This window comes from Suricata suricatta, chromosome 8 (genome assembly GCF_006229205.1).
Source record: "Suricata suricatta isolate VVHF042 chromosome 8, meerkat_22Aug2017_6uvM2_HiC, whole genome shotgun sequence".
Taxonomy (NCBI): domain Eukaryota; kingdom Metazoa; phylum Chordata; class Mammalia; order Carnivora; family Herpestidae; genus Suricata; species Suricata suricatta.
In genome coordinates this window covers 52110751-52125786 of record NC_043707.1, presented here as the reverse complement: position 1 = coordinate 52125786, position 15036 = coordinate 52110751, and the positions used below count along the sequence as shown (strand labels likewise).

General features: G+C 43.0%; 1 protein-coding gene across 3 annotated transcripts in view; it reads right to left on the bottom strand.

Moving 5' to 3' along the window:
* The window catches only part of SORT1 (sortilin 1), a 63734-nt gene that overhangs the window by 12998 nt on the left and 35700 nt on the right, over positions 1–15036 (bottom strand). For 2 of the 3 annotated variants that reach the window (XM_029950025.1, XM_029950023.1), the window contains exons 7-14: positions 12019–12068; positions 11036–11166; positions 7833–7977; positions 6709–6864; positions 4991–5097; positions 2051–2153; positions 1557–1725; positions 27–217 (exon numbers count right to left, since the gene is read on the bottom strand). In XM_029950025.1, coding sequence (XP_029805885.1) covers positions 27–217; positions 1557–1725; positions 2051–2153; positions 4991–5097; positions 6709–6864; positions 7833–7977; positions 11036–11166; positions 12019–12068 — 1052 coding nt within the window. The remainder of the gene's footprint in view (positions 1–26; positions 218–1556; positions 1726–2050; positions 2154–4990; positions 5098–6708; positions 6865–7832; positions 7978–11035; positions 11167–12018; positions 12069–15036) is intronic. The other variant, XM_029950024.1, reaches the window with a different exon arrangement.

Below are 15036 nucleotides of genomic sequence, written 5' to 3'. Positions count from 1 at the left end.
TAGAAAAGGTCAAAGGAGACACTCACAGTTCCTTTCAAGGACATCTTTAAAATCAATGGTGTAGGAGACCCACTGGCGAGTCAGGAAAGATTCTGTGAACCCCCAAATGCTGATATTCATGGAGCGGGCTCCAGGTTCTGAAGCTAGACCAGTGAAGTAGATGGGCTCCTTGGTGAACGCGTAGGTTTGCCAGCATTGACCTTCATCTGTGGAGAACCTGAAACCACAATCAGAGAACAGTTATGACAGAGGATCGACCTGTACAGGAGTATCAAGAAACTACTCTGGCTATTTGATCCCAAACCAGAGAAAGCCCTCATATTTATGTGATGGCTTAGTAACTAAGAATTATATAAACTTTCAAAGACCACAGTTAATAGGGTAGGTAAAAAAAAGATTCTTTCAAAGAGTATAGAAGAAAATGCTTTTATAAAAATTCTTTCAAAGGAAACAGAGGGTAGTGACCCGTGTATGAATGGGCTTCTGAATAAACGAACAAATTATTTTATAGAACTTATACTTAAGGAGTAATTTTTCATCCAAAGTGCTTAAATGCTTCTATAAGATTTTTGTGGAGAGAAAGAAGAGTATTTTTTTCTTAATGTTTAATTCTCCTTTTGATCTTTCTTTTTTTTAAATTTTATGTTTTTTACTTATTTTTGAGAGACAGAAAGAGTGTGAGCAGGGGAGGGTCAGAGAGAGAGGGAGACACAGAATCTGAAGCAGGCTCCAGGCTCTGAGCTGTCAGCACAGTGCCTGACGTGGGGCTCGAACCCATGAACCGTGAGATCATAACCTGAGCCGAAGCCGACGCTTAACCGACTGAGCCACCCAGGCACCCCAAGAAGAGTATTTTTTAATTAATTAATTAATTAAATTTGAGAAAGAGAGAGGGCATACATGTGCAAGACATGGAGAGGGATAGAGGGGGAAGACAGCAAGAATCCCAAGCAGGCTCCACACTCAGCACAGAGCCCGACATGGGGCTCAATTCCATGACTCTGGGAACATGACCTAAGCTGAAATCAAGAGTCAGACACTCAACCAATTGAGCTACCTAAGTTCCCTGAATGAAGAGTATTTTTAAAAAGTGACAGAGGGGCACCTGGGTGGCTCAGTCGGCTAAGGGTCCGACTTTGGCTCAGGTCATGATCGCACGGTTCATGGGTTCAAGCCCCGCATCGGGCTCTGTGCTGATGGCTAGCTCAGAGCCTGGAGCCTGTCTTCAGATTCTTTGTCTCCCTCTCTCTCCGACCCGCCCCTGCTCGCGCTGTCTCTCTCTCTCCTCTCTCTCAAAAATAAATAAAAAATAAAACATTAAAAAATTTAAAAAAAAAAGTGACAGAAAGTATTAGCTAGAGGAACTCAAAAGAAAAAGCAAAGCCACTGAATGTGGGTTGCTCTAGATGCAGTCCCTTTAAGAATGTTCCCTACAGTTCTGAGAATGCACAAATTTGAATCAGAGTCTATAACCACCCCTTCCCAACCCCCAGGGAAAGACATCCCACAGTTGCCCTGAATGCAGATAGTGTGGGCAGAGCAGAGTTCATGCATACTTAATCACATTGATAGGATGGCTGCTGTGCTCAATGGCCACAATGATGCCTCCGGAATCCAGGATGGTGTAATAGTGGGGTCCTTCCAGCATCTTCGTCCAGGAGTAACCCCCATCATCTGAGATGTACACGTCCGGGATCATCACTGAAATGGCATCCCCTACACTACCTGCAACAAAATCCACCATCTCATCAGCAAAAATTGGCAAAGAAATGGAGAGTATTTACTGCCAAGAGAATAATTTTCAATGAATTTACTTTGATAATTTCCCATCATGCCTCTTGTAACAGAAAAAAAGGCCACTGAAAAGTTGCGAAAGTCATGCTTTTTTCTCTGATGGGAGTCTATGAAAAACCCAAAGTATTATTATGCAAGAAATTTCACAAAGGATGGTAAAAGTCATGTCTGGTGGTTTCCTTAAAGGGTTCAAGGCTGTGACTGTTTCAGTGTGCTTGGCTACTTGCTCCTGCGGAGATGGGGGTGCGCTGCTCACCATGGGCAATGACTATGCCGACGGCCTTAGGCTCTGACAGCGGGGCCATTGGAACATTTAGTTTCTGGGAGATGCTGTAGGAAGCGTGAATATGAAGGCTGCACTGTGAAAAGAAACCAAAGCTCAGATTAAAACCAAAGGCGTAAATGTTTAATCATCTCACAGAGCCTTCTAAGCAAGCTTTGAATTTAACCCAGACTTCAGTGGGATACTCTTTAAAAAAAAATTGTGGTAAAACACACATACCATAAAATTTGCCATCTTAACCACGTTTAAGTGTACAGTTCAGTGGGGTTAAGTACATTTATGCTATTGTGCAACCATCACCGCCATCCATCTCCAGAACTTCTTCTTCTTGCAAAAATGAAATTCTACACCCATTGGACAGTAACTCCCACTCCTCCTCCTTCCAGACCCTGGAAACCATCATTCTACTTTCAGTTTCTATGGGTTTGACCATTCTGGATGCCTTACGTATGTAGAGTCATATAGTATTTGTCTTTGGATACCTGCCTTATTTCACTTCGCATTATGTCCTCAAGGTTCATCCATGCTGTGGTATCAGTGTCAGAATTTCCCGTCCTTTTAAGGCAGAATATTATTCCACTGCATGTATACGCCACATTTTGCTTATCCGTTTATCTGTCAGTGGGCACCTGGATTGCTTTCAGCTTTTGGCACCGTGGATGATGCTACTATGGACTTCAAGACCCTGCTTTCAGTTCTTTGGGATATAGACCCAGAAGTGGGACTGCTCTTCAGTTCTACGTTTAAGTTTTTGAGAAGCCACCATACTGTCTCACATAGTGACTGCGGATTTTTCATACCCACCCACAGTGCATAAGGATTCCAAGTTCTCCACATTCTTACAACATGTTATTTTGTTTTGTTTTTGATAGTAGCCATTCTAGTGTGTGTGAGAGGTGATCTCTCCCTCTGGTCTGATTTGCATTTTCTTAATCATTAGTGATGTCAAGCATCTTTTTATGTGCTTTTTGGCCATTTGTGTATTTTCTTCTTTTTTTAAAGCTTATTTACTTTTTTTGAGAGAGAGAGAGAAAGAGAGAGAATGAATCCCAAGCACGCTCCTCACTGTCAGCACAGAGCCTGACTCAGGGCTTGAACTCATGAACTGTGAGATAATGACCTGAGCTGAAATCAAGAGTCAGATACCTAACCAACTGAGACACTCAGGTCCCCCTGTGTATTTCCTATACAGAAATGTATATTCAGGTCCTTTAACCAGTTTTTATTTTAATTTGGGTATTTGTTGTTGTTGTTGTTGTTGTTGTTGTTGTTGTTGAGTTATAGTCTCAGTGGAATATTCTTGATTCCAAAGTACATTAGTATATTTGGGAGCAAATTATGCAATTATTTTCTCATGTGTAATGTCTTAGTTTATTTTATTCCTGCATTACCCCAAAGCCTCTGACTAATATTTAAAGCATGATTCTAAAAAAAGTAAAAATAAAAATAAAGCATGATTCCGTACAAATAAACCTGTTGAACACGTGACATATGTCAGATATGTACAAGATGTGGGGCTGATCCAAAGTAAGTCCTGTCTTTAAGAGAGATTTCTGAGAAACCAGTTAAGCTACAAAGCACAATGAATGTTAATGCTTTAAAAGAGGTCTGTGTTGGATAAAATGTTCATTTTATGTCATATATTTTACTGCAGTAGAAAAGGGGTTCAAGCAAACTACTGACGACATGAAGAGGCAGGATTAATTCTAACTGAAGATGGGCCCTCAGAGTGATAGGCATTTCCACTAATTCTAACAACTCAAGAGTGGGAGCGTCAGGCACACATTCCCCCAAGAGTCACGTGGGCAAGGCCACAGGGGCAGGGGTGCATGCAGGGTATTCAGGGGGCAGCAGAGGGCTACAACAAGGAATATGCGAGATGCCAGTGATCAGATGGACAATGACACGAAAAGGCAGAAGAGAGCCTGACAGGGGAAGAGAGGACCTTTACTCCCCAGGTCAGAGGCACAGACTTTATTCAGAGGCAAATGGGAGCCCTAAAGGGTACCGAGGAGGGAAAGGCATGGAGTAGAGGAGTGGCCAGGCAAGGAAAGAGGCCACTGCACCTCTAGGCTCGAGGTGACGAGGGCAGTCACGGGGCAAGGCCATGGTAGAGGGATGGGAAAAAAAGGGGGAAGGAAGAGAGGGCACTGGGTGGTACAGATACACTATCTCACCCGGTCCAGGTCCCGCCGACCACAGCACAGAGCGTATCAGCCATAGGTATTCTGAGAAGAGCTCAGGAATCACCAACCCTGTCATTTTTTGAGAAAAACTCCCAGGGTTCCCCAAAGCTCTTCTCAAACTCTGTAGGAGCCAGACACAAAGCTTATTTCTCCTTTCTTTTTTTCTTGCCTGTCAAGACCTGTCACTCTCGGAACCTGGAATCTCCCGGAGCAAGGCCTCTGCATCTCTATTCTTAGCCTCTCCTCAGAGGGGTCAGTTCCTGCTTTCATGGGTGCTGCCGTGTCACCATCCACACCATCTCACTTTGTGGAGCCCAGGCAGAGGGGAAGAGAAGACCAAGTTCCCTTCAATTTGTTTCTGGCCAGCATGGCTTTGCACTGCTCATGAATGGCTGGTCCACTGCGTTGTGAAGAATTCCTAAAGTCTCACAGCCGCCATGCTCACTCTTAACTGGTCACCATCTTCTATTCTGTTTTCTTTCAGCGGTTTAGTAAAACACAAAATTTTAGCCTGTAGTTTTTGTTTTTCTTTAAAAGACAAATAATCCACAGTATTTTGGCTTTTCCTTTTCCTACATTCTAAGTTACGTTGGTTACTCTCATTTCTAAACATTCTACTTGTAGCAGCTGTGGACACGAATCAAGTATGAAACTTCATTATTCAAAGATCTGGCACCGATCAGAGCAGGACAGAATGGCTGCACAGGACACATGGACTAAAACAAACCTCATTCTTGTTTTTAGCTGTAGCATCACATTCACTGTTTTCAGGCTTCCTCAGGTGTTTCCACCTTCCTCCTTGGTCAAAAGTGATCATAGTCTGGATAGAGTTATCTGAATGGGGAAAGAATTGTCTTTAAGTCAGATACACTGGAAGCAACCTAATAAATTCAGTTTATCATGGCGTATCTCTCTCCTGGGGCTACATGATACCATCAGAACTCCGGAGTCCTAAAGCTTGTAACATCCAACAGAATGGCTCAGCACTGGTGAGTACCTGAGCATCCCTCTACACCATTTGAAGAAGGCTTCCCACCTGAACAGGACCCATCTGGTTCCAGAAATCTTCTAGACCAATACTCTTGAAAAAGTATCCTTCTTCTCCTTACCAATACAAACAGGCTAATGTCCATTCTCCTTCCTCGCTTACTTGCCTTGGAGGTAAAATCTACAATGAGAAGGCATCCTAATCTTTACTCGGATAAGACCAAGGTACCAGGCTTGTTTTAGGGACTCTCAAGATTTGAATGTATGTGCCTAAGTCTGACTTAATAATTCCCATTTTTCATCTCTCCACTACCCTATATCTGATCGTTCTTATATCATTTCTTTCTTTTTCCTACATGCTCTTCCCTGTTCTCTAGTCTCAATGACACAAGCAATTGCAGGTTTAAATTTGGAGACAATATGCTTTGAGTTTTCCAAGGAAAATCAAACAAGAAAGCAAATGAAGGACAATTCATTTAGTCAATAAATATTTATTGCCTGCCTACAATGTGAAAACTGTTGTGAGCCTTCGGGGCTATCTCAGTGAACAAGACAGAAATAAAACTTGGTGAAATATACATTCTAGCAGGATCAGACAAATGCCAGACACTGTAAACTATAAATTATATAGTATTCTGGAAAATAAGTGCCATGGAAAATCCTGCCCCGCTAAAGAGTGGCTGAGTATGTGTGCGAACAGGGGAGGGCAGACGAGCTCCCAATGGGACAGTCATGGCAGGCTCTATGGCTCTTTTCAGAAAGCAACATATGAGCACAGATTGGAAGGGGGATGGTGTCAGCCTCGCAGATATCTGGGGAAACAGAGAACAGTCCCTAAGAACCTCTAGACCATGCGTGTGCACGCCTGGTATGCTGAAGGACTGGCAGAGAGCTTCAGGGACCAGAATGCAGAGAGACGAGCGGAGAGAGGTGGAAGGAACCGGGCCAGGACTGCTTAAGACCTTGCCGACCACAAAACAACGTCCCACCAAAAAAATAAACACATTTATAAACAAAACCTTAAGAGTCTTTGTACTTTAGACTGGCGTGTTTATTTGTGTAACTGGGTCTGAGCAGAGGTGAGCTCTGCAGACCCTCGGGGCAGAACACCAGAGGAACGCTGACCGCTACAGCTGTGCCTTCTATGGGGAGAAAGGCAGGAAGTGGTTCAAATTCAGGCTCATTCCTTTAGGCCTAAGCCTCCCAATATAGAACACTCATTTCTTTGATATATTTAAAACTTCCTCTAAACAACACAGAACCCAAAAAATCTACCTGCTGCTGCATTGCTCTTTTTAGCTCTATTTACCAGAAGTGATGTGAAATAAAGAGCCACACTGGCATGGATAGGCTCCCTGGCCAGGCAAGCAACAGTACAGGGGGGACAGGACCACCATCCGCTCTGAAAGCCTCAACTCCCGACGCTTTCAGCTGAAGGAGAGCTGTGCCCCGACTCACCTTCTGAGAGCACACTTGTTATGTAGACCCCACGGAGGGAGGTCACGTTGGTAAAGTCTGTCTCGCCACCTGTGGTGGTGTAGAGATGTCGGTCTAAGGACTTCGAATAGACAATGCCTCGATCGTCTGAGGTAAAGATTGTGCCAAATCCGGTATCTGAAACAGGCAAACAAACAAAAGCACTAAGTCTTGGGGGGAAGAAACAGAAAAACAACAGTCCACCCATACACATGACTAAATGACTGACTGACTGCATACATTAGCCAACTGTCCCTCTTCATGATGTAGATGTGGACCTGAGAATTAATCATGGTTTGATACTCATGATTTTCGTGTCCACCTTTAATTCTACTACCAACCTTGGTGCCTGGAGTTTGGCAGATACTGGTGTTGAGTGAATTAATCAGACGCCACAGAAAAGCCCTTTCCGGAGATATTCTAATGGCAGAGGCAATACATTTAGATTCATATCATACATGCCTCTAAATCTTTATATTCTAGACCAATGTTTCTCAAACTATCTGTGGTAAAGGATCAATGTTTTTTTTAAAAGCTGTATTTATTTAAGAAATATCCACGCCCCACATGGGGCTAGAATTCATAACCCCGAGATTAAGAGTTGCATGCTCCTCTGAGTCAGCCAGGCACCCTGGTGAAGGATCAATTTTTAAATTTCTATTATTGTATAAACTGATCCTTTGTAATATATAATAAAAGTTAATCCTAAGAAGACTGAAATACAAAATATAATCCTCAATGTTTAATGATTTGATTCAACAGATGTAAAATTACTTTGTCAAATGGTAATAGGAGTTTCTCAATGCTTGCTATTGCTTTGGTGCTTACTTGGCAACAAAGAGCTTGCAGACCAGTACCAGTCCACCAACCGTCCTCTGAGTAGCACTGCTCTAGAACCCCTGGACACACACATAAACCACATTACAGAGCCCACACAAGGGGCTTTCTTAACAGAGACTACATAGTATCTCTAAGAGTATTCAGGAGGATGCTAATAAAAACCTAGGGGTAAGAGGAAAAGTCAACATGTAACAAGGAAGCTCAAAACAGAACTTGAAGTTTAAATCTCTATGCATTAAAGGGTGGGCCACTACAAAAGCTCTTACCTCCAGGTTCGTCTACATGCATGAACACCATGTCATCGTTAGCTGCTAGAATAGAATAGAACTGTTCCTGCCCCACAGAAGGGAGCTGGGCCATGCTCCACGTGTCCCCTTGATCTGTTGACACATGAATTCTTCTCGTTGTATCCTGGAACAAATGCCAATATTTATCTTTTCAATTTTCCACCAAGATGCCATGTGCAGGGACATGAATAGGAACATTACTATTCATAATTAAAAGTTTCACTATCCATTTCCTCTCTGGGTATGCCTGTTATAAATGACAGGTGCTAGTACCAATTACCGAAGCAATTTCTAACCCCTAGCAAAGTTCCAGGCAATGGAACAATCCATTCTATTGTGAGCAAGTCTATCTTGGCTTCCTCTTTGGCTCCTCCATTCTGGTATGGCCCTGTAAGATATAATCCTCCAAACCTCTGACACTCCCATTTCCTTGAATAAAGCTAAGGGTAGGATGGGGGTTGTCTTTAGTTTGGCTTTATAGCCATTTGCATATGCTTGCTCAGATAATTCCTAACATGATGTACCAGAGTTTGGTCCCTTTGAGATAGCCCTGGGATAATCCAAAGAACGAGATAATTAAGAGTCTGGAAAATGGAGATGAAACCCATGCTTGGGAGATCACAGGGAAGTCAAGATGTGACACGTCTCCTCTTTAAGGAAGTCTCTCTAAACAGCCATAGTGAAGGGGACAAGCACAGGCTGGGAAAAAGGCAAGAAGAGGCAGAAATTAATATAAGGGAGCCGATCAGGGAGTATTTATCCGCTAAGAGGAGTCTTTTAAGCAGGCAATTAACACCTCCTTTCAGATAAATAGCTTAAAATAACTCCAACACATAGGTAGGGTGAAGGAATTAGTCCCAGGGCCGCCTTATGTTAAACACCCTTTAAAATTCAGTGAAAAGTACACTTAACCTATTTCTCTAACTTATACCTAGATGTTTACTTCCATTCTTACTGTTACAGGTAGAAACTAGAATTAAAAAGCACACTGTAGAATGTTAAGTTTTGTAGACAGTGGCAGTACAGAGTAGGAGGCTACCTCTGGAAGCAGACTGTCTGATTTCCACCAGGGTTCTATCTCTGGGTAACCCTAAACGAGTTACTCAATTTCCTCAAATACAAATTGAGGCGAGAGGGCCAGTTCCTAGGACTGCTGGGAAGATGATAGCAAAACTGCTCCGGAAAGTTACGTATAGTTACTGTGTCTACTTCCCCATCTCAACTCTCCTTCTCTCTGAATCCACTGTAATCAGCCTGTTAACCCCAGCGTTCCGATGGAGCCACATTTGTCCAGGTCACTGACACCCTCACTTTCCAAACCCAAGTCGATAATTCTCAGGACTCATCTGATTCCGTATCTCAGTTGAGTTTCACACAGTGGATCACTCTTCCCGTTTAAGACACTTCTTCCATTTGGCTTTCGTGGTATCCCTGTGCTATTCCCCACCTCTCTGGTCCTCCCTTCTCAGTCTTCTTTGCTAGATTTCCATCTCTTTCCAACCTTTCAGAGACACTAGGGTGCTCTGGCCCATGCTCAGTTCCCCGGAAGATATCATGCCATATAATTTGGAGACATTCCCACACCCAGAGGCTTACGCAACATTTCCACTTAGATATCCAGCAGGCATCTTTTACCCAAAAATGAATTCGTGATTTTCCTCCCGCAAACTTGGTCCTCTTGTGGTCTCTGCCATGTCAGTAAATGGTACCACCATTCACCCAGTTGCTCAGGCCAAAGACTAAAGTTATCCTTGGTTCTTCTCATTCCCTCACAATCCACATCTAATCCATCTACTGGCGATACTTTAACAATATATCCACACTCTTACCACTTCTCTCATCGGTGTTAATAGCCTGGTCCAACCTACCATCTTCTCTCACTGCTGTCATGGCCCCCCAGCTTCTCTTGGCGCTTCCATTCCTGCCCCTTGTCAGGCTACCCTGGACCTACCCATTTAGTCAAAAGAGTAGCCAACTTACGCCATTTCCTGCCTCACAACCCTTCCCAGCCATGCTCTTGGGGTGCCTGGGTGGCTCAGTTAAGCACCCGACTTCGGCTCAGAGCATCATCTCACAGTTCAGTTTGTGAGTTCGAGTCCCACATCAGGTTTCTACTGTCAGCATGGAGCCCACTTTAAATCCTCTGTCCCTCTTCCTTTCTGTCGCACTCATGCTCTCTCTCTCTCTCTCAAAAATAAACAGAACATTAAAAAAAAAAAAAAAAAGCCAAGCTCTTACTCGTGACCTATAAAGGCCTCTGGCTCCCCCTCTCTGGAACACCCTTCCTTGTGCTCCAGCCATGCTGCCCTTCTCACTGTTCTTCAATCCTTTCAGCATGTTCCAATCCTAGGGTCTTTGTGCTTACTGTCCCTCCAGCCTAAAGGGACACAGAACTACACTCTCCCTTCAGTCAAGTCTCAGACAGCCCATCCAAACCACCCTATCTAAAACAGCACTGCTCCCGGGTGCCTGGGTGGCTCAGTCGGTTAAGCATCCGGTTTCAGCTCAGATCATGATCTCGCAGTTCGTGGGTTTGGGCACGTTGGGCTCTGTGCTGACAGCTCAGAGCCTGGAACCTGTCTTCAAATTCTGTATCTCCCTCTCTCTCTGACACTCCCCTGCTCATATTATCTCTGTCTCTCAAAAATAAATAAAAAAACATTAAAAAAAATTTTAACAGCACTGCTACAGTTCCTAATACATTCTATTTCCTTACTCGGCTATAGATTTCTTCATAGTTTTAATCACTACCTGATATTATAATGTCATATTTATTAGTTTAGTAATGATCCAATTACCTACTTAAAATATAAGCCGTGAGAGCAGGACATTTATCTGTTTTGTTAATTGCTATATTCCTGGAGCCTAGAATAGCACCTAGAATATAGTTAGTACTCAATTAATGTTACTTATTTCTATTATCATTTCTGGATAGTGAGCAAATGGATTGCTTTTTTCAGATGCCCAGGTCTGAGTAGAGGTCACACTGGGGCTCTGCATCCCAACCAGGTCCCAGAGGTCATGTGGTGATAACAGGCTAAGGTGCAGAGCAGCTGGAAGAATCAATCAGCTTCTAGGAAGACTCTCTAAATCTTAGTGAACGTTGCAAAAAAGGCAAGAAACACTGTTCAGTATTAGCAGTAAAAGGGACTCATTTGAGACATATTTGAGGCAACACCCACCTTATCAGCCATCACAGAGGCAAAAAGGAAACGTCCCCCGAGACCAAATGAGTAGATTTTCACACCAATGGTTTTGAAGCTTTTCCCCAAGTCTGAAGTTCTCCATAATTCCAGTGCCCCAAGGTCAGCTTCTTAAACAACACAAAACATTAATTAAAATTGCACATACTGGTGAGCCCCTAACTCAAAACAACTGTTTTAGAATGTTCTTAATTTTATAGCTGAAGGATTGTTAATCCTATGCATGTTAATCAAGTGACAATATAAAATAATACAGTATAGACATAGGAAATTAATATTTGGGCTTTATTTTTATACATGTGAGGTTTTGCACTGGACAGAAAGACAGGGCTTACATAATTAGAATACAATGTTGCATAAACATGTCACAGCCACAGTATCCTGTTTTGCTTTCTTCATGATGCTTTGAAACTATCTTATTCTTTTTAAGTAGTCTTGAGTTTTGGGTTTTCTTGCTGATCGTCTAACACCTCTACTGGAATTCGAGCCCCATAAGAGCAGGCCTTGGGCGTCTTGCTCTCTCCATCCTTAGAACAGTGATTGGCACACTACTGCCGGTGCTCACATGAATGAACGGATAAATGAAATGGATTTGTTGAGTGAATAAATGAAAGATTATGTTTACTGCTCTGAAATGGTGTCAGGCATTGGACAGCCAGTGACTTCCCCCAACTCAAACACAACCTCCACCCTCTTTTGCAGAGATCACTATGCACTTCAACTCGTTACTGTCTGTAGCCTAATATTTACTTTTTGCCTCTGTGTGTGGCTTGCATTTTTATTTGATCGAGGCTCAGTCCTTTCAAAATTTGAATCTGGCTGTAATTTCAAAATTTTAAAAATCATTGGCATTTATCTTTAGCTATTAAAGTCACAGGACAATGGAAGGATATTTGATGTTTCTACTTCTTACAACCATGAATGGATAAGGACACGCTCATTTGGGACTAAAATATACTTACTGCAAGAACCATTTGCATAGGTGGTAAAGAAGATGGTGTTTTCGGATCCCCTACAAAAGGCAAAGACAGAAAAGACAAGGTTCAAGACTGCCATCAACGGCAGCCATGGGCTCCAGGCCAGTCTATTAATGACAACTCCATCCGTCAGCTAAAAGCTACTGGGATGCTGCACACCAGACTCCTGCAGCCTCGCTGGTCAAGGTTCCTCCCCAGCCCGGCCCTGGGATTCTCCCCAGTCCACTACTTGTTCATGTGCACCCTTTCAGCTGGTCAGGCTGGCCTACTTACTCTCTCCAAATCTGTCTCTTGCATTTACTGGTCCTGTTTTCAGCTTAAAAATGCTTTTTTCTCTCATGAAACCAAACTTTACCCTCACAATCTTAAGTCCCCAGATTAAAATCTAGCTCTTCCCTTTTTTTATTAGTAATTTTTTTTCTTTGTGTTTGTTTATTTTTGAGAGAGCAAGGGCATGGGCGGGGGGAAGGCTGGGGGAGAGGGGGACAGAGAATCAAAGCAGGACCCATGCTGACAGCAGAGAGCATGATGCACCAAACTCACAACTGTGAGATCATGATCTGAGCTGAAATCAAGAGTCAGACACCCAAACGACTGGGCCCCTGAGCCAAGCAGGAACCCCCAAATCTAGCTCTTCTATGAAATTTTTCCTGGCACTCCAACTGGGAAGCGTCTTTATTGCAAACTTCTAGAGCAGTGATTCTCAACTGAGAATCTGGGAGCACTGGGGCACTTTTGCTCCCCAGGAGTCATTTCTGATGGTCACACTGGGGGATGGGCAGTTGTTGACAGTATCTAGTGGGTAGAGGCCAGAAATGCTAACCACTGTGCGATGCTGAGGCCGACTCCCCCACAACAAAGAACGGTACGGTCCAAAATGCCATTAGCACCAAAGTTGGGAAACCCTGTTTCAGGGCACAGTGCCACTCTGTGCCAACCACGCAGCATTCCTTTGTCTCCTATTTAATTATTTTAACCCACCAGTTTATGTCTTCTCTCTCCTATTACATTACTGGGTTCTTCAGGACAGGTGTGAAGTTCTGTGCTCTGTTGTTTCCCCTTAGAACCAAGTTCAATGCTTTGCATGTGCTAAGTAATTTAGTTCTTTCATCTCGAATAAACAGCGAGATCAGAGGTTGAATTATTTAAATTCGAACTTGGAAAGGGAGTTTGCAGGAAAGTGGATTCAGACCCTGATGGTACTTCTAGATCAGCACCCATGGAAGATGCTGGCTCTGAGCATGTTCCTTTGGTGCTGCAGGCTATCAATTCCTAGAAATCAAGCATCTAAAAGGTGAGTAAACGGTGACCAGCAGCCCAGTTATCCTATATTTAGACACTGATCAGAGAAACGAGTTACAAAAATAAAAAATTATACAGAATACAAAATAAAATGCCATTCAAAAATAAATTTTTAGTTTAAAAAAAATTTTAAGTAATCTCTCCACCCAATGTGGGGCTCAAACCCATAACATGGAGATCAAGAGTTACATGCAGCACCAATAGAGCCAGCCAGGTGCCCCTTAATTTTCACTTTTAAAGATGAGTTTTCTGCTTGTTTCTTTGAACTTTATTGAGGTGTAACTTACAGATAACATTGAAGGTGCACAGTGTGGTGATTTGAAACACATATGTAAAGGTGAGTTTTATGTGTATATAGGTTTTGTTTTAATGTTTATTTATTTTTAGAAGGAGAGACAGATAGACAGATAGACAGACGAGAAGGAAACTGATGTGGGAACTCGAGTGTGAGATCATGACCTGAACCTAAGTCAGTAATCAGATGCTCAACCAACTAAGCCATACAGGCGCCCCCATAAAAGTGAGTTTTAATGACGAAAATTACTGTAGTCTTACTATAGTAATGCTCTATTTGTTAACTTAGTTACTTTAAAAGTAACTTCCTTCCAGGGGTGCCTGGGTGGCTCAGTTGGTTGAGGTCGCTCAGCACAGAGCCTGCTTAGGATTTTCTCTCTCTCCCTCTGTCTCTCTCAAAATAAACAAACTTTAATAAAGAAATAGAAGTTACTTTCTTCCTGATAAGACCACATAAGGCACAAACACAGTTCACTGAAATACACAGAATGAACGGGGCACCTGGGTGGCTCAGTCAGTTAAGTGTCTGACTATTGATTTTTGCTCAGGTCATGATCTCACAGTTCCTGAGATGGAGCCTTGCGTTGGGCTCTGTGCTGACAGCGCAGAGCCAGCTTGGGATTCTCTCTCTCCCTCTCTCTGTCCCTCCCCCTGCACACATGTGCTCTCTCAAAAAAATAAATGAATAAACCTAAAAAAATACACAGAACGAACATAGATGTGGCAGGGTACCATGGTGGTACTGTAAAGACCTCATGTAACCAGTGTTTTCTGGGAAAAGGCCATTTGATTTAAGCAATATATTTTTAATACTTTAATTTCAGTACATACATTTGGCAATGTCTCTATTCACATTTCCCTGACTCCCTAAGTAGAGGACATTAAATATGAAATTCTTCTGTGGGACTGTGGGTCATCCTCATGAGCTCACGACCATCAACTACAGGAAACTGGAACACAGTGTTCCCAACAGAAGTTATGAGGTACGTGTGCTCTCTTGATCTGGCCCTAAATAATCACATCCTGTGACGGCTTCTGGTTTTGCTTGTTTTTAGTTTTGCTGCCTCCACGCAGCCCTGAGGCAGGGGGTCTCCTGCTGGTGTGTGCCTGTTGTTAGCACTCACAGAGCCCCCCTTTGACGCCAATCTGCTATCGAGGGGGAACCTAGAGTAACAAGCATGCTGAAATTAGTCAAAGAGAAGGAAGAAAGAGGTTCCAAACAGGGGACTGAGCCTAATCAGAATTTGGGGGGTGTGAAGGCTTTTAGTTCAATTCTTGCTCAACCATCCCTCCATAAATCTCCTTTCCCCAAAGCCGAGAGGCTAAGCCACTGCTAGTCAGTTGTGAACAAAGGTGACCTGCTCCTAGGTAAGAGCTCCTCCACTGCATCATCTTTTTTTTTTTTTT